General features: G+C 44.4%; 1 protein-coding gene across 1 annotated transcript in view; it reads left to right on the forward strand.

The window, feature by feature from the left end:
• Positions 1-2,911: 2,911 nt before the first annotated feature.
• Positions 2,912-23,210, forward strand: part of ILRUN (inflammation and lipid regulator with UBA-like and NBR1-like domains) — a 550,951-nt gene continuing 530,652 nt past the window's right edge. Inside the window, exon 1 of the mRNA XM_085643410.1 lies at positions 2,912-3,226. Within this exon, the coding sequence (XP_085499536.1) occupies positions 3,069-3,226 (158 nt within the window). The 5' untranslated portion in view covers positions 2,912-3,068. The remainder of the gene's footprint in view (positions 3,227-23,210) is intronic.

The following is a 23,210-nucleotide window of genomic DNA, read 5'->3' on the forward strand; positions in this document are numbered from 1 at the left end:
TGAAACTACCCCATGTGCTCTCTTTCTCCATAAGAGAATAATGGAGTGTTCCTACAGTGAAACAGTAAAGTACACTGACTATCCCTTACATGTGTCTCCCCACATTATACTGCCTATTCCATGTCACCACCCAACTCTGCATAGTCCCTTCCACACCATTCTATCTCTACCCAGCTTCTGGGTTGCGCACAACAGGAATCTCCTCCACACAGCCCTTACACGTGTGCACACATGTGTGCACACGTGTCCACATGTAACCAGTCCGGTGCCCCTTACCCTGGCTTCAACGCAGCTGCCTTATCTCACAAGGCGGACACCGGTGGAACTCACATGCAGTCCATTTTAGCATGAGTTTACCGTGGGTGAGTCCCAGCTTATGAGGCTCTCCCATAGTAAAAGCTCAACAATCAGGTGTTCAAAAAGCAAAAACTCCAGGCGGCTCAGATGGTCAGAACCACCATCTCACAATATGCAAACATGCTTGCACTCCAAGATACCACAGAAAAACATAGCAAACAAACGGAAGGTAATGGAAGGAATGATTGCAATAAGTCTAACCCCTGGACATTGCTCAGAGTAGCATTCCAACCCATCGTTCATGAGCAAAGGCCAGCCTGACAGACACTCTTTATGTTTTGGTCAGGCTCCCAGGCGCTATACATGTGCTAAATTTACAGGCGCCTGGCTGGCTGAGCTCAAATTTGCTGGGTTGAAGATGTCATGGCCCAGTGGGCATGACTTCATCAGCCTGGCAAAGAGCCTTGAGGTCCTTCCCTCCTGACAAGGGCACATCACATATAGATTCCGACCTGGGTGCTTCAGTTTTAAGCCCTGAAGTGCCATGGGCAAAGTGTCAATCAGTGACACCTTGTCACAGAGTGGGGTGGGGTCAGCAGTCTCATTGACCCCATCCCACTCTGTGATGAGTAAGGCAGTCCCACCCCTCTTCTCTCCCACCACCCAAGAACACTGCTGTGGCACAGTAAGTGTTTCTTTTATGTTTGGTGTATGCATTCAGGTATGTGTGTATGTATGAATGTATGTGTATTAGTGCATGCGTGCTGTGAATAGGTGTGTGTATGTGCTTGTGAATAATGGATGTGTGTGTGCATGCTTGTGAATGTATATGTGTTGGTGTTTCCTTCTACCACACCCCCGCCTGCTCAAATTACCAACCACCCCTGCCTGGGTTGCTTATGTCCCACTTTGGAGAGGACCCAGATTGGTAGATTGGGTTGAATTTCTTCTATATACCAAGATTGATTTGCATTTGGCTGGGTCTAATCTGAGGTGGCATGCGGAGGAACAGAACGATGTTTTGGAATGCTGCCCCGAGTGATTGCCAGTGGTTAGACATAGTGCAAACATTGTTTCCATTACCTTTTGAGTGTTTGACACAGAAAAGCATTTGACAACCTACAACATATAAAAATTGACAATACATTAAATAAATCAAATATCTAGTGTATTTACAAAACTACGAGAAAAACCAAAGCTGAATTACAATAACATCCAAATATAGTGTGCAAAAAAGGTCACAGCTGTGGATAAAATGCTGGTGTCCCTGAAGTACACAACAACTCTATATATGTAACATTGCTCCATGTCAGGAGCACTAAGTTGTAACTTTTCGTCGTTGTTTTCTTTTGTTCAGCCAAGTGGATTTACACATCTGATGATCATTTAGAAAAGGAAATCTCAGACCTGTCGTTCAAACAGCAATACTCTCACATGTGAATGTATATTTGAAAACACTCCTAAAATATCTAACATGCCAATACACTTAATGAGCAAATTAAATGTGTTAAGGGCCTGAACGTATTGAGGCAAACTTCAATGTCGTTTCGGGTGCATGTACTAGGCAAATACAAGATCCTAGATACCCTGGTAGTCAAGAGGTTCCCACCTGGGGCAGATGATATAGCTTTCTCAGCCCATGTCACTCTGCCAGTTGATACAGAGAACACATAGCTTTCCAATGCGTCATAGGGACGAGGAAGGCGAGGACCACAATACGTTGGCCCTGCTTCTGCTGCAACGTCACCCATGCGTTCAATTTATCTAGCACCACAGTAGGTGAGAGGTATTGAGCACACGACAAGCCCCCTCTTCAATTCCATGACTCTTGACAGCTATCCCGATACACTCCTCATAAATCTGCCACATTGAAAGCTACAGCGCTGCAGGTTTAAGGTAAGCCGCCCACTTCGTATTAAGACAATGGGCTTGTCTGGCCGTCTATATTGAATAAGATTAGTTATTCTTCAAGGCGATATAACATTGTAATCGTATGCCAGTCCATCTTCTTTCCTGTTGCCATCCTGCCTACTGAAACCAACAGCGAATGAAAAGCGCCGGCTGGAACTCTAAGAAACAAACAACGGACACAAATGGTGCCTTATGGAGTTAGAGAACATTTAACGACCATCTCGAAAAATAAAAGTATTCACTATTTGTCGAGCCATGTGATACAATAATATATAAAGAAAATGTAACAATATTCAAATGAATTTTTTAACATTGTTTTTTCTGTTTGTTGTAAAATAAATATTTTAAAGAAGTATATTTTATTGCAACTATAAGCTCACCATTTGAGACCTTTGTGTCGTTTTCTATCCATTAATTACAATAAATTCTAATATTGCGGGAATTTTTTATCACAAATATTTCGTTATTATGCACCCTTAATACTCTCGTTTTAGGATGGAAATCTTTTTACAGAATTTAGATCGCATGAGGTTGCTCTAGGCCGGCTGAATCGTCTTTTTTCTGTTTCTTCAATGTTCTCAAAAGCAAAGACGTCACTTAACGTTGTGACAGCGGTGTGGGGGCACGAGCTGTGGAACTAGCGCGAGCCGACTTCGGGGCGTGCTGGCTCCTCGAAAACTACGCCTGCTTGGTGGCTTTTGCTGGGCTATCGCGCATGCGCAATGGACGGTGGCCCCGAAGCCACGCTTGCGCAGTGTGCCTGCTCGCTGATGAATCTCTGAGACAGGGCAAGGCCTCTGGCCTACACAGCAGGACCAGACCGGGGACTGTAGTGGGCGGCTGGTCCGGCTCCGGCTGCCATGGAGGGGATGGACGTGGACCTAGACCCCGAGCTGATGCAAAAGTTTAGTTGCCTCGGGACCACGGACAAGGACGTACTCATAGGAGAGTTCCAGCGGCTACTTGGCTTCCAATTAAACCCAGCCGGGTGCGCCTTCTTCCTGGATATGAGCAACTGGTGAGGCCTGGGGAAGAGGGTGGGAGGGGAGGGCAGCAGATCCTGGTGCCACTAATGCAAAGGCAAGTAGCGTAGAACCAAGTGAAAGGCAAATTATGGAATACATCGAAGGAGAGATTATCACACACAGTCACAAGAGCTTCCAGCTCAAACCGGCCATGAGGAAGCGACCGACGAAGACCTCAGGGAGGTACAGCAGTACAATCTGGCCCGGTATGCTGTCTTCCTTTACATGGCCAATTGGTGAGCCCCATGGGAAAAGAGAGACCGAGTCCCAAGGAGTCTAGCGCAACCGTTCGGTACATGGGAGGTTGGTGGGGTGCAGGTGAAGCAAGCATTTATGTAAGATAGATGCATTAGCGCAGACATGATAAGCGCTCAGTTGAGCAAGTGAGACAAGTATAAAAGTTACCATTAACAATTCTAGATATTGATACGACAATCGGAGTTTGATAGTAGACGGGGGAGAGATCTACAGACAGCAGCTTTCATCTTACTCTCGCTGCGGGATTACCTTCCTGACATTGACAAATACTGGTGGACGTAAGGAAGGAGGAAGAAAGTGATACTGAGTGACTTTTGCTCCCTTCGAACGCTGCATGCTTTTGAAGTTGAGATGGCAACATAACTAAGGTGCTTTAAAACTGTTTCAGAGAAACTAGGTAGTAGTGGATGGTCCAGTTTTGTGTGTGGTAAAAATACGGTTTTCAGAACTGTTCTGGTGTCCATGGTCCTGTGCGCTTCTGACTGAAACAAGCTGCAAGACCACTCCTTAATCTCGACGAGCCTTTCACCATAAACCTTTTCAGTGCCTGCCCCAATCTAGCTTTATTACTTTTAAGACTATGTACATTGCTTATCTAACCATCCATGACAGAAGACTACTTTTCCTGCTGGGTGAACTCTGCATCTGCCAACAAACTGTTCGTCGCCTTTGAGTGGCCTCGTTCTGTAACATCACTGTTTAAATTGTTTTAAGCCTTGCATTGGGCCAAGTTCCAATTCTTTTTAGATGGCTAAGATTTAGTTCACCATACCCGATAGAATAACTAAAGTTGGCAACACACTCTGGAAAGCATTAAACATTTGATTCTCACGCATGTAATTCTATGACCCGGATCACTCTAAATTGTTATTGTCAAGCATCTGTTCTCACGTATATGCAACTCTTCATGCCTAGCATTATCAATCAGTTTTCCTCACTATGTATAGAACAATTCTCTGAACCTCACACACTTCACCCAGCACCTTCCGTATTGCCTTGACTTTACTCACACCCTACCAACCATGCAGCACTATATAAAGGTTGCCTAGGCTCCTAAAATCGATTGGAACTTCTCAGCCGCAATAGGAGTAAGAAGCATGTTGCACATTTTACACTTCTTCACCCAGTTAACGTTTTCCACAATCTAGAATTTCTTTTTGACCACAAAATTGGTCCTAAATGTTCTTAAGACTCATGATGTTCAAGACTGCAATGACCAGATGCATTACTTTCGTTTATACTATAAAGGTAGCTTCTTCACTATGAGCATTTGTTCTTACTAGCTTGTACTATGAAAGACCCGCTACACAGTCCTCTTATGAACGTCTTTCTAGCGGCTACATAACACTCCAAGCATTGCTATGTTGGGCTACATTGTTAAACGTGGTAACGAAGTTAAGTTGTTCTTTCACTGATTTTTTTTTTTTTTTTTTTAGATAAAGCTGGACTCTGCACTACACATGAAGTATTTTGGTGAAATGCCCTTAATTCCTGCAGAGTTTGGTTTGTAACTGCAACCTAATGAAAGCTTTGAAATCCACAAATGCCACCTTCCTGGTCTCTAGATGCATGAAAATTGCTTGGGTTTATTCATGCTTTTTCTTTAAGGACTAAATGTGGAACGTCTTTCAGGGAGCTTTTTGAGATGCATACTGCTCCTAGATCTACCCAAAGCTAATATGTGGTTTACTTGTTGGCCCGTGGGTTTGGCACTGCACACACCACACTGAGAACATCTTGCTCCAAAATTCTTAGCAGCCGGAGCAAATTATTTAATGAACTTACTACAGCGTGGACTGGAACGTCTGCAAGCTGAAACTGGGAGATCAAATCCTTATACTTTTTGGTATTGGTATTTACTTCCGAACTATGCCATGCACTTTTGAAGTGTGGACGAGGACTTTACTGCCTCACTGAAGGGCATAGGCTGTACAACGTTTGTGGATGGTTAAGAATTGAATGAAATTGAAACAACGTTCCCATATAAAAGTTAGTTTTTACAGTAGGACTATATAAGCATCTTAGTTAACATTTAGGAACCCACACCGCAGTCATACAAAAGAAATTCAAGTGACCATCAGCAAAGGAAATACCAAATTTAGGTTTAGTCATCGCAGACACTTCAAAGAAAGCTTGAGATGGTAAAATATGAAGAGTTCTACTGACAGACGTAAGAAAGCTTAGATGCCCTATATGCAGATGCAAAGCATTTTCTACGGTCTCTTAGCATTCTTGGTTAAAGAACGCTGGGGTGTTTTCGCATCGAGAAGGAAGCATTTTGGTTCTGTAATATTCGGTAGACTGTGTGCTTACGTTTTTTGCTCTTGAATTTCTATTTCTGTGGAGACCTCTTTGAATACCATGTTCATGAAACCACTGGGTGCATCCAGAAAGAAGCATGTCAAGAGGGAGTTTGCATGCTAGTGGCAGGAGATGACCCTACATTAAAACAGACTTTGCCTCTTGAACTTAAGGGGTAAGCACCCTTCTCCATGGTACCTTGCACTGCAGTAGTGCCTGAAAAAGGGGCTGCAGGTCATGGCAAAGGAGATAAAGCAAATGTATTGTGGCAGCTGCAGACGCTTCTTAATGCTTTTCTTCAAAATCTTGCCTATAGGATTTGTGTGAGGACCTCAGTCTGCCAAAAGGTGCTTTGAAGCTGCTTTTTAGGTGGAATGAACTTCATTCAGATTGCGTCCAAGCAAATTTTTGGGTTTCAGAATAATGAAAGGCTGATGTTGCAGCTGGTGCTTTAAACCTCCTAGTTACTTCAGCGTTATCGTACTAAAAAAATTAAAGTCCAGATAAACATAAGATGTGTCAGACTGATTCCTGCTTGGCACTTTTGGTGGCTAGCCTCGTGCTATATGCTGATGAGAGAACATTCATTTACTTTTCCTAATGGACTGCAAACACCGTTGGAATAATGATATACCGCAGTTGAAGTTTAAATGGAATTGTGATATTATTATAATTGAATCGCCTCTTCCTTTAGACATTTAGGATATGGGTCATGTAACTCATGACGTTGGGCATTCCATTTTAGGTTTGTAGTAGGTATAGGAAAGTTTTTTTTTCTAGCATAGACATTTAAATTAACTTTATTAGTATTTCAGAATATATCCGAATTAGAAACAAATTATGCACGTTTTTTGTTATTTCTGAAGTGTGTTGGAAACAAATAATTTAATGTGTTCAAATCAAATAATTGCACTAGGTGATGCAGTTTCCACACATTTCGTCTGTGTACTGTATAGTTTTATTAGTAAACTGTATGTCTGGGCAAATGTTATGGTCATTTCAATTGAAAATGTGTTGTCTGTAATGGCAGTGTGCTGCCACACCACGAATACCCCACTCTGTGCCACTCCACTTGCATCACTCCACTTTACACCACTCCACTGCACTCTTAACATCTCTACTCTACCCTGTTCCACTCTTCTTTATGCCATTGCACTCTTTGCAACTGCACTCTACACCACTCCAGTGCAGGTCACACCAACTTACTCTGTATAACTCCACTCTATGCCAAACTGCACTCTACGCCATTGCACTCTATGCCAGTGCACTTTACTCTTTGCTCCTGCACTCTACGCCAATCCTCGGTACACCACTCTAATCTACTCTGCACCAGTGCACTTGGCACCACTTTACCCCACACCATTACACTCTAAGCAACTGCACTCTACCCTGCACCACTCCACGGCACTTCACTCTACCCTGAAACAATCTACTCTATTCGGCGCCACCCCACACTACTGCACTCTATGCCAATTCATTCTACACAATGGCACTGCACTCTACATCACTGTAATCTACGTCACTGCTATCTTCGTCACTCTACTCCAGTGCACTCTAACACTCTACAATGCAACACTGTACTCTCCGCCACTCCACTCTGCCTACTCCACACCACTTCACTCTAGGCAACTGCACTCTACGGCACTTAACTCTACTCTGCTCTGCACCCTGCCACTGAAATCTACTCTGTGCCACTGCCCTCTCCATCACTCTACTCTGCGCCTTGCTAATCTGCACCACTGCACTCTTCTGTGCATCAATCTAATCTGCGACTCTGCCTTGTATGCTGCTGAATTCAGTGCCACTGCACTCTATGGCACTATACTCTACAACACTCTATGCCAATGCACTCTACACGAGTCCACTCTACTCTATATCACTTTACTCTGTAACACTCTATTCACCTGCACTCTATGTGAATCCTCTATACGCCACTCTAATCTACTCTGCACCACTTTACGCCATTCATTCATTCTTTCATTTGATCTTTATTTCGACGTTATTTCAGCCATAAAAGATTTACAAGTTAAAACAGACATTGCAACACATAGTATAAAATTGTCAATTCATAATATACAATAAAATTCCATAAAAACAGAAATATACAGTCACCCCTGGCTACTATTCGCAATTATGAACCATCTCTTGGACCACATGGCTATCAGAAACTTCGATAGTGCAAAGACGATATGCCCTGAGGTGTCGGTCTTAAGAATTCTCATAGCAACCGAGCATTTGTCAAAGCCCAAGTTCTTACATAAAGGTACTAACCAATTCTTCCTAGCTTTACTATAAGCAGGACAAAAAAAGAGTATGTGGAGTTCATCCTCTTGATCGGCACCGCATCCTGGGCAAGATTCATTCAAAGAGGAGGGCCATTTGCTTGTAAAGGCCCTTAATGGTAGTGTACCATACCTCCATTGAATATAGAGCTTCCTTGCTGCTACTGTATAGATAACATTCAGGAAGTCCTCGAACACTTAGGCAGTCTTGTTATTTAAAAATAGTTTTTTCATGGTGCCGACTCGGGAATCATGCAGCCATATGTTGCGTTTATAAACCCTGAAGGACTTCGTAAGGGATTTACCTGAAACCTCCCTGCACGCCTGTTCTGGTTCATACCACAGGGCAGGTATCCCTGCACGCCTGTTCTGGTTCATACCACAGGGCAGGTAGTCCCATATTGTCCAGTTCCTGTTTCACAAATACAAGCCAGGGAATTTTTGCTGCTTTACTATGGCTCAGTACGTCCTTCAATGCTAGCCTGTAATTTAAGAGTTCTGGTGTTATCCAGAGCCTCCGCCAGAACCGGAGAGGTTTTAGGGCTAGCTCATCCTGGATAGGACTTAGTCCTAGATCTAACCTTAATGGTAGGAGGGGTGTGCTTTGGGGGAGGGCCAATAGATGTCTCATAAATTTATTCTCCGCGTTTAGGATTTCAAGCCTGCAGGAGTGCCCCCAGAGTTCCCCCCCCCCCCCCCATAGAGGGCCACTGCCCTTGCCTTGACTTTATAAATCTCAAGCGCGGGACTCACTGGCTTGAATGTCGATGCATTTGACATCTTGAGGATGCCCCCCGTTAGTTGAGACAGTTTGAGTTGGGACTTAACCTGTTGGGGGCCCCACGAAAGATTTTCATTTATCGTGACCCCTAAGTATTGAAAGGTCTGTACCGTCTCCAGTCTAACCGAGCCCAGGACAGGTGTTGGGCGGGTGGATGCCGGGGGATTAAAAATCCTAATTTTTTTTTTTTTCTGCATTGACTTCTAGGCCATGGCATTGGCAAAAATCTATAAACCCATTCAGTACGCGTTGTATCCCCATAGGGGACTTGGAAAGCAGGAGGGTGTCATCGGCAAACATTATCGCAGGCACCCTCCTACCTGCCAATCTGGGTGCGTCATTATTGGGGACTGCGTCCAGGTGTGATATTACACCGTTCACATAGAGGCAGAACAGGGTTGGTGCCAAAACACACCCCTGCCTAACCCCACTGGAAACCTGGAAGACAGTACCCCATTTCTCCCACATCTGACCTGTGCAAAGTTCTGTACATGCAACCTCATCAATACCCCCAATATTGCATGTGGGACTCCCATGTCCAAAAGCACCGCCCACAATTTCCCCCTAGGAACCATATCCAACGCGGACCGGAGGTCCACAAACACCATGTAGAGGCTGCCACCCTCTACTGTGACCGTCCTCCAGTATAACAGAATTAAACGGAAGATCTGGTCCATGGTGGATGTGTTCCTCCTAAATCCGGCCTGAAATGGGCTAAGAATATTGTGCTCGTCCATCCACTCCTGTAAACGATCTAGGATTAGTCGAAGATTTTTTGGGGGACGTCGATGAGGCTAATGGGCCTGTAGTTAGCTGGGAGCAGAGGAGAGCCGTTCTTGAAAATCGGGATGATCTCTGCTCCCAGCCACGTACCCGGCACCTCCATGCCTCCCAGGATTGCATTAAATAGGGTACAGAGGTAAGGAGCCCAAATCCTTGGCTGATCCCTAAAAAGGTCGCCAGGGAGTTTATCTAAACCGGGAGCTTTTCCCGTAGCCAATTTCCGTATGGCCATTCCACTCTAAGCTACTCTACGCAACTGCACTCTCCCCTTCGCCACGACACTTCACTCTACAACAATCTACTCTACTCTGTACCATTCTACTCTGCACCACTGCCCTCTACGCCACTGCCATCTTCGTCACTCACTGCATTCTATGACACTGCATTGTATGCTGCTGAATTCAGTGCCACTGCACTCTACAATAGTCTACACCAATGCACCCTACACCAGTCCACCCTACTCTATGCCACTCACTGTGACTCCACATTATGCCATTCCAGTACACAACACTGTCCGCCAGTCCACTCCATTCTACTCTTCGCCATTCCACTCTACGACACTCCACACCACTCTCCTCTGCGCCATTAACCTTTAGCTATGCTGAACAGCAGCCACGCTGGTGTACAACATGGCTAAAATGCATTGGCATAGCCAATGGGTCTAGCATAGGCAAGGCCTATTGGCTATTTCAATGCTTGTTAGAACAGTTTTTCTATCCAATATGCACATGTGAATAGGATAAACTTTTTTTTTTTTGGGAAACCTATTTGCCAATTGCATACACATCGCAGGGCTCTGCACACCAGAGACAACTGCCGAATCAAACCATACAGTGGCACAGGAGCAACTGACTTTTGTAAGTGGCAACAAGATAAATAATTAAAATAAACAAAATAATACAACCAAACCCCCCCACTCCCCCCTCTCTCGCCCTCTCCCCTTAAGTCGCACCAAGTCCGTATAGTCCTGACCACAGCCTTTATGTACAGCAATAGTCGTAGCACGATAACGCAATCTCCCCCCCCCCCCCCCCCCCGCATCGCCACATCCCTGTGTACATCAGAAATCATCCCAATTAATGAGCTTCTACAGCCACTGGCGGCTCCAGCCACAGACCCCGGTTATCCGCCCATCTTTTCCATATTTTATAATGTTTATGCGGACATCCCCTGGCCACAAAGATAGGCTGTTCCAGCCCCATGCAAAAGTCTAAGCCATTATTCCATGCACCCACTGATGGGGCCCGCGGCGCTCTCCATGCCTTGCAGTATCTCGCTTTGCCAATGTGAAGCCTAATTGCATGAGGTGTCTTTTGTAGATGTTACCCCCTATTCCTTCCATAACATGGAGAAGACCTAGCCGCGGCTTCCGCAGGAACTCCCACCCCAGGACCTCCGATAGGCAGGAGAACACCCCCCTCCAAAAGCGACCCAGGGAGAGGCACTGCCAGATAATGTGTATGAATGTACCTTCCTCCCGACCACATCTAAGACACTCCGGGGAGGCAACCAATCTCGCTCGGTACAGTCGAGCCCGGGTAAAATAGACCATGTGCAAGTAATTAAATTGGATGAGGCTAAGGCGCATCGCTATAGCCGCCCCCTGTGGAGCCGCCAGGGCCTCCCTCCAGTCCTCCTCCAGCATGCCCACATCCTTCTCCTAGTCCCCTCGCAACTTTTGGAGTGTGGTAGAGCAATGTGTGACTAGGGATTGATAGATCCGGGAAATCTTTTTGGTCTCTAAATCCCCCACCCATAAAGACCTTCGCCTCCAGTGGACTAAATTCAGGGAGAGATTCCAAACCCTCCAGACTAGGGGACAGCGCATGGCAAAACTGGAGGTACCTAAAGAATTGTGACTGGGGCATATGAAATTCCCTCTGTAAGTCCCGGAAAGACATGAGTGTCGTGCCCCCTCAAAACATCTCCCAGAGTCGAAATACCAATATCGTCCCATCCCCGGAATCCCTGTAAGGCTGCCAGTTCTGGCAGGCGCCCATTATTCCAAAGGGGGTGGGGGGGTCTCCCTAGTCAGGGTATTCCTCCCACCCATGCGGCGCAACGCCTCCCTCCATACCAGAAATACCAACCGCGTGGCCGACGGCATCCTACTCCTCAGCGGCGCCGAATACAAAATGGTATGTAGTGTATTGGACCCCATAAGTCGTCGCTCTAGCGCATATGCTGGGTCTCTCCTGTCGCCTTACCACCATTCATTGAGAACAAGTAGGTGTGAGGCCTGGTAATACGAGAGGATGTCTGAGGACGCAAGTCCTCCACAGTAAGTGGATAGAAAGCATGTCTGCAGAGCCACACGCACGTTGCCCCTCCCGAAACTGTCCAAGCACAGAGTTCACCAGTCAAAACCCTCTAGGTGGGATCAGGTACGAGTGATTCTGTAGCTGGTAGAGCAGCCGAGGAAGCGCCACCATCTTGAAAATTGCTGATCTGCTGTACAGTGTCAAGGGCCCATGTGCCCAGGACTTAAGATCTGCATGGACTTGCTCCCATACCGGGACCAGGTTCCGCTCCCAGGAGATGGCTGGCATGTCTGTGAGGAACACCCCTAAGTATTTCAGACCCCCAACTGCTAGCTGGATCGTATTCGTCCAATCGCCCACCCTCGGTCAATCTCCCAGAACCCACAGTGTAGATTTGCGGGGGTTCATATATAATCCTGAAGTCTCTCCAAAGATCTGCATGATCCGCAGGAGGCGCGGCCCCGCCCTGGCCAATGCTGTGAGAAAAAACAGGACATCGTCCGCATATAGCGCAATCCTGTCGGACAGACCCGGAGCCCACTCGAAGCCCCGAACCTGCTCATCAATGCGCACCCATGCCGCCAACGGCTCCATGGCTAGGGCGAATAAGTATGGACATAGGGGGCCTCCCTGCCGAGTACCCCTCTGGATCGAGAATGTGGAAGAGACCGCACCAGCCACCCGTACCGTCGCTGACAGATCTGTGTAGAGGAGCATGAGGTAGGAAAGGAAGCGTGGGCCAAGGTTAAGTCTGCGCAGTAATGCAAACAGATATACCCAACTGAGGGAATCAAATGCCCTGTCCATGTCAGCTAAAAGGAGTGCCGCTGATTTCCCCCGTCTGTCGTGCTGCCGCCACCGCGATATTCGCCCGCCTTATTTTATGCCTGGTCACCCTCTGGGGCATGAACCCCGCCTGATCGGGATATACAAGTGTCGAGATGTGAGACAAGAGGCGATTGGCCAACACCTTGGCCAGGATTTTAGCCTCCACGTTTAGGAGAGAGATGGGGCGATATGAGGCCCGCTGTTCCGGGGGCCGGCCGGGCTTAAGGAACAGCACCACCTCAGCATGCCTCCAATCCGGGGGAAGCAGACCCTGTTCCTGAGCCTCCCGACCACCGCCCGATAATGAGGGGCCAACTGCGTATTATAGCACTTGATGAACTCACTCGGGAACCCATTGGTTCCAGGAGCCTTCCCGGAATTGAGCTCACCCAAAGCCGTGCCCAGCTCCTTGTCAGTCAGGGGCAGCTGACCAATTGGTCACGCACCTCGTCCGACACCGCTTGGGGCGGTAGATCGGCTAGGAATTTATCGACGGTGTACGCTGGCAAACACTCCCGGGGGGCATACAGATCTGCATAGTATGTGGTGATGCTCTCTGCTATAGCAGCGGGGTCAGTAATCGGCACTCCCGCTTCGTCCCGAATACCCGGAAGGGCCTGGGAATGGAAGGTGCCCTGACAGAGCAGATGAAGCATCTTGCCGGACTTGTCTCCCCATTGATCTACCCTGCTACGTGTCGCCAACCAAACTTGGCGGGCGTCCTCCATCAGGAGGGCGGCACAGGACTGTTGGGCCAGAAGTAGTTGTCTCATATGCCGTCCATCTCCCTCCTCCCGAGCCAGGCGCTCAAGTGCCTCTATGTTGGCCTCCGCCCGAATCAATTCCTACGAGCCACTGCACACCAGGATATATCCACGCCTCGCAGGGTAGGCTTCAGAGCCTCCCATAGAGTCGCAGTGCTAGGCACCGACCCCTCATTCAAGGTTAGGTATTGGTCAATGGCCTCTCTCATGTGTATCATATTCTTCATTCTGTAGATGCCACACCGAGAGGCGCCATCGGAAGGGTTGTCGCCCCCTACCCCTATAAAGCTCAAGATACACCGGGAAGTGATCCGAGAGGCCTTGGGGGTAGGATCTCAGCCAACACCACCCTACTAACCATCACTCGAGGAATTAAGAGGTAATCGAGCCTGGAGAAGGACTTATGAACCGCCGACAGGTACATGTACTCCCGTCTGTCGCCATGGACACGCCGCCACACATCCACCCAGTCTAGGCCTGTCACCAGCGAATATAACTTCGTGGCATGACCACTCCCTGAGCCACCCCCAGCCCCACTCCTGTCCCTGGCTCTGGTATTACAGAACTGGTATTTGAAATGTTATATAATTAGTTGTTTTTATCACTTGATTTCTGGAAAAATTTAAGAAAACTGCATGTTCTGTTTCAGGTGGACTTAACTCCATCTGCATCATACTAGCCATTTGGCAGCCGCAGTTGATTCAAACACTTGGATCTCAGTCCACCACTTTATGGCACCTATTATAAATATTCATTAAAGAAAATAAGATGATCAGGGTACAGTGTATTGATTGCTTTGTTGTGTGGCGAGCAGTTGTGTCCTCTGCTTTTCCTTGATTGGTTGACTCATAGGCAACTAGGAACTCCTTCAGAAAGAAGCCCTTGTTTATTAGCATCTTTGGACTTAATGCAAGTGGGAATTCTCATTCCCTCTTTCTCATGGAATGTGCTTGGTCATTTGAGGGTCTCTCTGCATCTTCCTAGCTAGTGGCTTGAACCTTTGGTACTGTGGCAGAATTACATTATGACTGGCTTGGGTGCACCAAATTTGCTGTCTGCTGTCCAAATTTGCTTGAAGGCTTTTTGTTAATTGAGTCTAGTTTGCTGGAGCTTTAATTGGTGTTAGTTCTTTCATCTACTTTTCATCGGTTGATGCTGTTTGTTCCTCTCTTCTTTAGCATGAGCTTTCTGAAATGTAGATTTGCGGTTGTTGTTGAAATTGGTCATCTTCGACTGTTTTTAATATTTCAATATTTTGGTTTTCATTATTAACAGTGTCTTTCTTACTAATAATCGTTCTTTAGTTTGTTATTCTTATCTTTATTATTTTATCATTTTCAGTTAATTATTGTCCTAGCTTATTACAAATCATTATAAAAATTCAATTCTATGAAGAATAAAGAAATCCGTGCAGTGCGTGTTCGAAACTCAGAAGAAGGGATTACATAAGAGACTCAATATACTTTGAATGGCTCTTAGACCAGTTACTCATTCCTTGTGCTTAGAAGAGGGTGGGACATGCAAGTCTTCCTCTGACATCTCATTACTAAAACGAGTGCCATAAATAGTCTGGCACTTGATTATTCAATTAATAAATTAAGCCAGAAACAATGTTGGCATTCTAAGAGACCTTGCTCTCACAGGAAAATATAGCCCTACTTTCCTGTATACAGTGTTGCATGAGGTTCTTAAGTCTCAGGTGTCTGTGGTGCATTAATTTAGTGGCCAAAAGACACACCCTATCTTAGTGATGAAGTTTGCACTTCAGGGTATCTTTTGTAACATCTTGCGCCCAAGCAGGGCTCTTGACTGTCTTATGAAAAATTTGAAGACTAAAATATTGCTAGAAGTATTGCATTTGTACACACTTTTCTTCCTGATTGCGCTTTTCTTGTGTACTGAAAGAGAACCTTTTAGGCAGTTGCAGAATGAGATGATAAAATATGGCACGAAAGTGGGTGGAGTGACTTAGCTGTTTTGCAGGGATCACAAATAAACGTGCTTGTCCAAAGTGTGCAAGAGGAGAGAAACCTTTGACTACTTTTCAGGGGTCTCAAATAGCTATGGTGCTACTCTGTGTTTTTAAAAAATAATTTTGAATACATTTTGCATTGTACATTACATGACAGGGATTTCTATGTTCTGCTATGCATTATGAACACTTGTCTTGTTGATATACAAGGACCATGTAAATTACTTTCTATACGTCAATAATGTTAAGATAGATAATAAAAACTTAATAAACATTACAGAAAAAGTAAGTCCAAGGATAAGTAATGTGAGCAGGAGCACAGCTTGCCAACACTTACCCTGGAATAATCTACTTAGTCAGTAGTTTTGTAATGTCACTCAGAGGCTGCAAATTATATAATGAACAACAACAATATAAATGTGTTATAAAAAGAAAAGTGCCTGTAACAAATATGTAATATAAGCCTCCCACATTTTTGAATATTTTAAGTAGGTATTTGTCATTATTTATTTTCTCCAAGGCCCGCAGGTGTTCCACCCAAGCTTGAACGAACTCTGTCTATATTTCCCTTCTTGCTTTCCACAGTTAGGACCATGCACTCAATTTCCATCCAACACGATACTTCTTTCCCATCTGAGGGGTCTGTTGCTTTGTGCTGTACCGCTCCTAATTAGATTTAATGCTAGCGGTTGTTTGCACCTTTTTTAGCTCAATGTAATCGGTCTAAAAGGCTATTCTCTGGCTTAAGCACACCTGTTGTTCTGGTCTCATTTTCCACAATTATTACAGTCGTCCATGATTTAGCTATAGGTGGGCATGACCATATTGTGTGCTAGAATGCCAATTCACGTGATAATGATGGGAGGGAGATTTTTAAAATTGTAAATAATTTTTCTGATCCTAACGCTACATCCCCCGCTGGAACCCAGTCGACCCCTATGCTCCGACTGAGTGATTATTATTATTTTTTTTTTAATGAAACCATCCTCAGAATCCAGGCGAACTTGTTAGGGGGGGAACAATACTCTGTCAGGACCAGAGCTAGAAGAACCAGTGGAGCAAATACAGCATCCCTCACTGGCTACTTTCTTGGTGCCATCAGTAGAGGATGTAACAGCCTTGTTCTTGAATTGCAAGCCAGTCTCCCCAATGGACCCAATACCCCCTCACATATTAATGTCAATCTCTGACATTATTGTTGCGGTGTATCAGAAGTTATTTGATAGCTCCCTTGACACCTGTAATTCAGTTAATAAAAAAGGCCAGTGTTGATCCAGAACGCTTAGCAAATTTCAAGCCAGTCTCATTGCTGCCGGCAGCATCAAAGTTGCTGGAGAAATCAGTAAACCGGCAACTCCCCACCTTTTTGACAGAAAATAACTTACTCCACCCCTCTCAATCAGGGTTCAGAGCCAGCCCCAGCACCAAGACCACATTATTGAAGGGCTCAGAGTCCATTAAGCTAATTCTGGACTCTGGTCTCAACGTGGCTCTGGTGCTGTTGGGCTTGTCAGCAGTTTTTGATATGGTATAACATCTTGCTGCACAGGTTACAACACCTGGAAGTAGCGGGCTCTGCGCTGAGCTCATTTGGGCTTTCTTCTCGAAGGCCGCGAGCAGGTGGTGTGGATGAAACCATACGCTTCAGGAGGTACAGAGTTGAAATGGGGCGTGCTGCAAGGCTTCTCTCTTAGTCCCACACTCTTTAACATTTACATGTCTCCCTTGGCTTGTTTGGTGGAATCCTATAATATCAAGATCATCTCTTATGCGGATGATACCCAACTCCTCCTCGTGTATGATGGGAAGCCTGAGAGGGCGAGGGCATCTTTTGCTAACGGTCTGGTGGGACAGTTAGATTGACTGCTGAAGTCCAATAGATTGGATTGCACACCTAATGAGGTGGGAAGTCTTTTTATTTGGGCGGGACCCCCTTCCCGGCTGGGTTGGGGCCTGGCCCGAAGGTGTTGCTCCACTGCGCCCCCCCCCCCCCCCCCACCAACTGTGGTGGCAAGAAATCTGGGTGTGTTATTGGATACTCTGGTTTCATTTGGAGCACAGGTGTCAGCAGTGGTGAAATCCTGTTTTTGGATGAAGTTTCTTCCTCATGAGGCCCAAATCACAGTGGTTAGATCACTGATTTTATCTAGGTTGGACTTCGCTAATGTCCTGTATCTTGTTCTCCCGGAATATCTAATGCAACGTTTACAGGTCATGCAGAATACTGCAGTCAGTTTATTATACAAAATTCCGAAATATACTTCGGTTTCATCGTTTGTAGGCAAACTGCACTGGCTGCCAGTTCATCAGCGAATTGGGTATAAAGCCTTGACCCTAACGCATCAAGCCCTCCACATAAGTGACCTAGGCACCTAAATGATTGTGTTGAGGCTTACTGCCAGGGGAGACTGCTGTGCTTGAGCTCAGTGGCTCTTATTGTGTCTCCTTGCTTTCAGAAACAGCTGAGGAGTGGTTCTTCCTTAGCAGTCAAAGTGGTGAATCTGTGGAATAAACTACTGGATTACCTTAGACAGATCCCAGAAGAAGCAATATTTAATGAAAAGGAGCTGAAGACCTTTTTATTCATTCAGAGGAACAAGGGCAACTATCCTGTTAATTTACCTTTGGCACACCGTAAAGCTCTGGGATACTTTTATTGAGTAGTTGTGCACTATAGAAATGCTTCATTTTTATTTATTTATATATATATATATATATTTTCATTCCTTGGATACCCTCGCCTCCTCCGTTTTTCAGCGAAAGTCACGGCACCACAGCAGGGTAAGTTTCAAAATTAATTTATTTTGACACCATTGTGCAAATTAGGACGGCTTACGCGTTTCGGCTACCATTAGCCTTCTACTGGACCATAGAGTCCCCAGCGTCTAGACAGTTTTTAAAGTGCTTGTGCTCCTACCCTTGTTTGTTTTTACCATTCTTTAAAAGCTAGACTGTTCACCTCAACACAGCAACATGGTACAGTTTATTCGCCATTATTTCATCATTGTCAAGGACATTAGACTATCGAATAAAGTGCTAGTGCAAAAATAAAATTTTAATTGTTAAGATTGGTGCATATGCAGTCTCTGTAAGATATTTCATTGATTTTTATATCCCAGCATATGCCCATCATTCCCTAATTGTCCTCCTTTGTCCACCCATTATAGTGTGTGCTCCATGTTAAACTCTATCTCAACATATATATTATCTACTGGCGGTCGCCAGTAGATAGTTATAGTTACAACCTAGTTTCCATAGGAAATCGCAAAATTCTATTTTGAATAACTTTTGCGCCGGTTGACGAATCCTCGCGAAATTTTCAAAACTAATGGGGCGCTCCGCTCAGCTCCTACCCGGAAAGTCTCGGGGTGATTCGACAAGCGGGGGCCGAGAAAAAGGGGGGGGGGGGGCCCAAAACGCGTTTTCTGATTGGTTGTTAGATGTCGGTAAACATTCGAATCGGTCGAAGCCAGGAAGTGTCGGCCGCCATTTTGTCTCTCGCAGTCTGAGGGGGTGAAAAAAAAAAGGTGGAGAACGTGAAAAGGGGGCAGAGTGGACAGTTCCTGACCCCCTAGCCTTGGTCAGGGGGTCACAGAAGGACCCCCAAGGGAGAAAAAAACATTATTTATTTATTTTTAAATCGCGAGGTGTGCGCACCTCGCGATTTAAAAAATAAAATAAAAAATTTCACGGTGTGCGCACGGTGAAAAACCTGAAAAAAAAAAAATGTAATAAATGCATAACTTGGCATTTAAAAAACCGTACAAATTCACTGAAAAAACCATAAGTTTCACACACGTTATAGTTAGGGATTAGCATTTAAAAAACCTTGCAAATTCACTTAAAAAACCATAGGTTTCACACATGTTATAGTTAGCTGGACATTTCACTCGTAAAAAACCAATGAAATTCCCCCGTTATAGTTGGTGCAGGCAACTATAACTCACGCAACCGCAATCCTCTGCTGATGACGTCAGATATTACATCACTGATGACATGTGTGTCTTTATGAAAAATAAATTTTTGTAATATATGTATAGCTAAAGATTAATGGAAAAAGACATGGGTAAATAAGTGTCTAAATACAGTGATGTAATATCTGACGTCATCAGCAGAGGATTGCGGTCGCGTTAGTTATAGTTGCCTGCACCAACTATAACGGGGGAATTTCATTGGTTTTTTACGAGTGAAATGTCCAGCTAACTATATAACATGTGTGAAACCTATGGTTTTTTAAGTGAATTTATATATATATATATATATATATATATATATATATATATATATATATAACACTGACTAAGCCAGACGGCGAAACGCGTTTGTTAGAGGGGTAGGGTGTCTGTAATAAAACCACTGTGGAAACTGAGATCTGCGTGCTTTCCGCTTTCAAGACCTCATTGGTGTTGGAGTTTTTTGTATATATATTATCAACACAGTTCCACCTGGGCCACTGAACCTCGGCGGGTGAATCCGTAAAACGGGGGTGGGACCCGTTTCTTTAATGTCAAAAAACGGTCGGTGCACTCACGGGGTTTGTCGTAGGCTTACATCATCCGCAGACGCGTTTCTGGCTTCTGCCTTCTTCAGTGCGGAAAGCCTCAATTCCTGGAGCATTAGGGACATTCAAACCAACCTGAAATCTAATAGGTGGTACTTTAGCCAATGGGAGAGCTGTATTCCTCAAAGGCTCTAAATATCTCAAATAAGTACTTATATTTTCAGGAGAATTATAGTTTGTGTGCCAGTTTATGGTTTGAAATACTCTTTTATTCTTATTTATTTTGGGCAAAGAATCTACCTTGAATAATATTTATATTCGTCTGTTCTAGGGTGTTCACAACACATTTTTTTTACTGAAATTGTGAGAAGTACAAGTTATGGAAGTTACTCAAGTTTATTTTGTAAACCATTCTTTAGAGAGCTACACTGTTTTCTTTGTAATTCTTTATTTCCCTCTTAACACCCGTATCCCAAGAATCCAGCTAATGATTGCATCTTTTGCCAATGAGCCTTCGAGTCCCAATTCTGGTGGATAGCATCAAGAGGGTTATTTACAATTGGCAATCGATACATTTCCAAATGCTATTATTTATCGTCCAGATTTTTACATTAATTAAACTCCATATGATATTAATTGCCGCATAGTTCTGAACTCATCAACTATATGGGTGTTAATTTTTGATGAGGTGTTTTTCATTGCAAAAGTACAACCTGGTTTACTGCTTTGGCTTTTTTTCACAGAAGTCAACTTGGGGGAAGAAATGTCATTGGGTGTAAATAAACATAGTATAATTAAGAATCACATTCCGTTTACCTATGATCTTGGTATTTTTGTATGAATTTCTTTGGTAGACTAGTGTATTGTTTTCCCCAGCTATTACTGTTTGTTCAGGCAGTCTGTTGTACTGTGATTTGTCTCTCTTGATCTATTCTATTCCTGTAGAGAGGGCTAAATCCTACAAATTTATTGTAGCAAGATGTCAGAAATAGATTGCGATCATCTGGACAACTATTGTTATACAAAAATGTAGAGTCCATGAATACACAGCGTGACAAAAGTCAGACAATTAGACAGTAGAAAACGTATACAAAGAAATTGAAGAAAAACCATTAACAATGCACAGGTTAGGGTTTTAGTAAGGGTTGGGGGTTAGAGAGAAGTTTGGCGTTCGATTAAAGTGAGGGATAAAGTAAAGAATGGTGTATGAAATGGTGTAAGAGTTACAGGTTTGGTTAGTGCTAGGTTAATTTTAGTAGTTACAGTAAGGGGGTTGTGTTTGAAATGTTAGCATTTGGGTAAAAGACCGGGCTAAGATTTGGCTTGTTTTAGAGTGTTCTTTATGGTTACTTTAATGGAAGGTTTAAGTGATGATGTATGAAGGTGTGAGAGGAGGTTGTGCTGGGGACAGAACAGGTGTTTCTCCACTCATACAATGACTGGTGCAAAATGGTATATGGGTTAAAAGATAGGGCTCACTATAAAGAGGGAATAACAAGTTAAATTAAAGGTTTGTCTGTGTACAGTTAAATATAGTGATTAAAATGTTGGCTTTTTTACCTCTAGGTTTTTTGTTGTATTTTTCCTATATGCCTACCCCTTAGCCACAACTCTTTTTACCTCTATATTTCAAATGTACTCTTTGTGTTCTAATTGAGATTCATCATCTTATCGGCCACACTATCATTCTTGCTAGATTTTTAAATTGAAGGGCTTCCCTATGAAGCACCATCATCTTGGTGCTTTCATACATCCACCTGTAATATTTATTGGAGGTTGAGCTGTTGACTTGATATGGAGTTGGACGTGTTTTTTTTATTTTTTATTTTTTCCTTCCGGTTTGAGATTTTGCAGGTTAATGTTGCATCATGAACAGGTATCATAGCTGTCCTTAATAAGGATTTCTCATCTGCCGAGCAGGATTAATTCAGCTTACTGCAGAACAGTTGATAGAACAGAAAGTCGTTTTAAGGAAACCACTATCTGAAGAAAGGGCTACTCTGCTAGTGCGAATTTACTACTTAATAAAACTGATAGGACCCCTAAGCACGCTTTTGAACTAGATTCATCCAGTTTGGAATGTGCTTTGGAATCCTAGTGAATGCTTGACTCGGAACGGGGTTTTATATTCTGTTTCTTATCAGGAACATTGTTTTTTTTGCCCTATTGGCATTTGTAAAAGCACAACTCATAGAAAGGTGATGTGAGGGAAATTGCAGCACTTTTATGTATCCTGTTCATTTGCATACATTGTATTCTGTTTGTAATTGATAAATTACATTGTGTATTGTTTCTCTTATCAAAACGAATGCAGCAACATATGGTGTAGAAGCATGAAGCAAAGCATGGAAAGGTAGATGACGGAATGACAGATGACAATGGGTGATGGTGCAGGAGATGGCCTCCGCGACATGTGTCTGGGGGTCGCTGGGTTGATGGGAGGATGCCATTGCAGAATTTTAATGCCTTGACTGGGTGAGGGTGGATACCAGAGTGCCAAGGCGGTGGATGTTGGAACTGAAGGGAGTCCATAGGTCAGAGGGAATACTATGGGTGAGGGTGGGTGCCAGAATGCTACGGAGGGTGGGTGATGTTGTATAAGTTAACCACAGTTGCAGTATAGTTGGTGTTGCAGCTGGTGCATGATATGCTACGGAGTTTGAGTGGCTGTTAGAGTACAAAAACGTAGTGGATACTGTAGAAGTGGAGGTAGTGTAATGGCATTGACAAGCTAGAACTGCAGATGAATGCTATGTTATGCGTACCACCTGGGAACCTAGGATACTGAGAAGGGCTTCGTGATGGGGCAGAAGGTGGATAGCATGCTTTGGGTGTGTGTAGGATTATGTTGGAGTTATAACAGAGGGTGGATGCTAGGGCAGCACATGCCCCCAGTCGCAGATGTTTGAGAAGTACACACTGGATTTTGCTATGAGGGTATGGTGAACGCTGCACTGTATGAGAATTATTATGCTGGAAAAGCATGAGCCCATAGGGGCGGAATGATGCTGGGGATTCAGGGAGAAGTGGTAGCTAAACAGCTGGTGGCTGGCCAGTGATTTGTTAATGTCGTTCACATATACCATCTACATGGCTGCAAAGCTGAAGTCCACAGAGAGCTGCCTGGAATGGAAAACCTGGGGTCTCTTTCTGCAGGGAGCTGCAGAAGGGAAAGTACCACCTCATAGAGCCCTACCCTGACAAGTATCGTGTCATAGCATTTCTTTAGTGCTTTTCTACCTCTTA

Source organism: Triturus cristatus, chromosome 1_1 (assembly GCF_964204655.1).
Source record: "Triturus cristatus chromosome 1_1, aTriCri1.1, whole genome shotgun sequence".
NCBI classification, from domain to species: domain Eukaryota; kingdom Metazoa; phylum Chordata; class Amphibia; order Caudata; family Salamandridae; genus Triturus; species Triturus cristatus.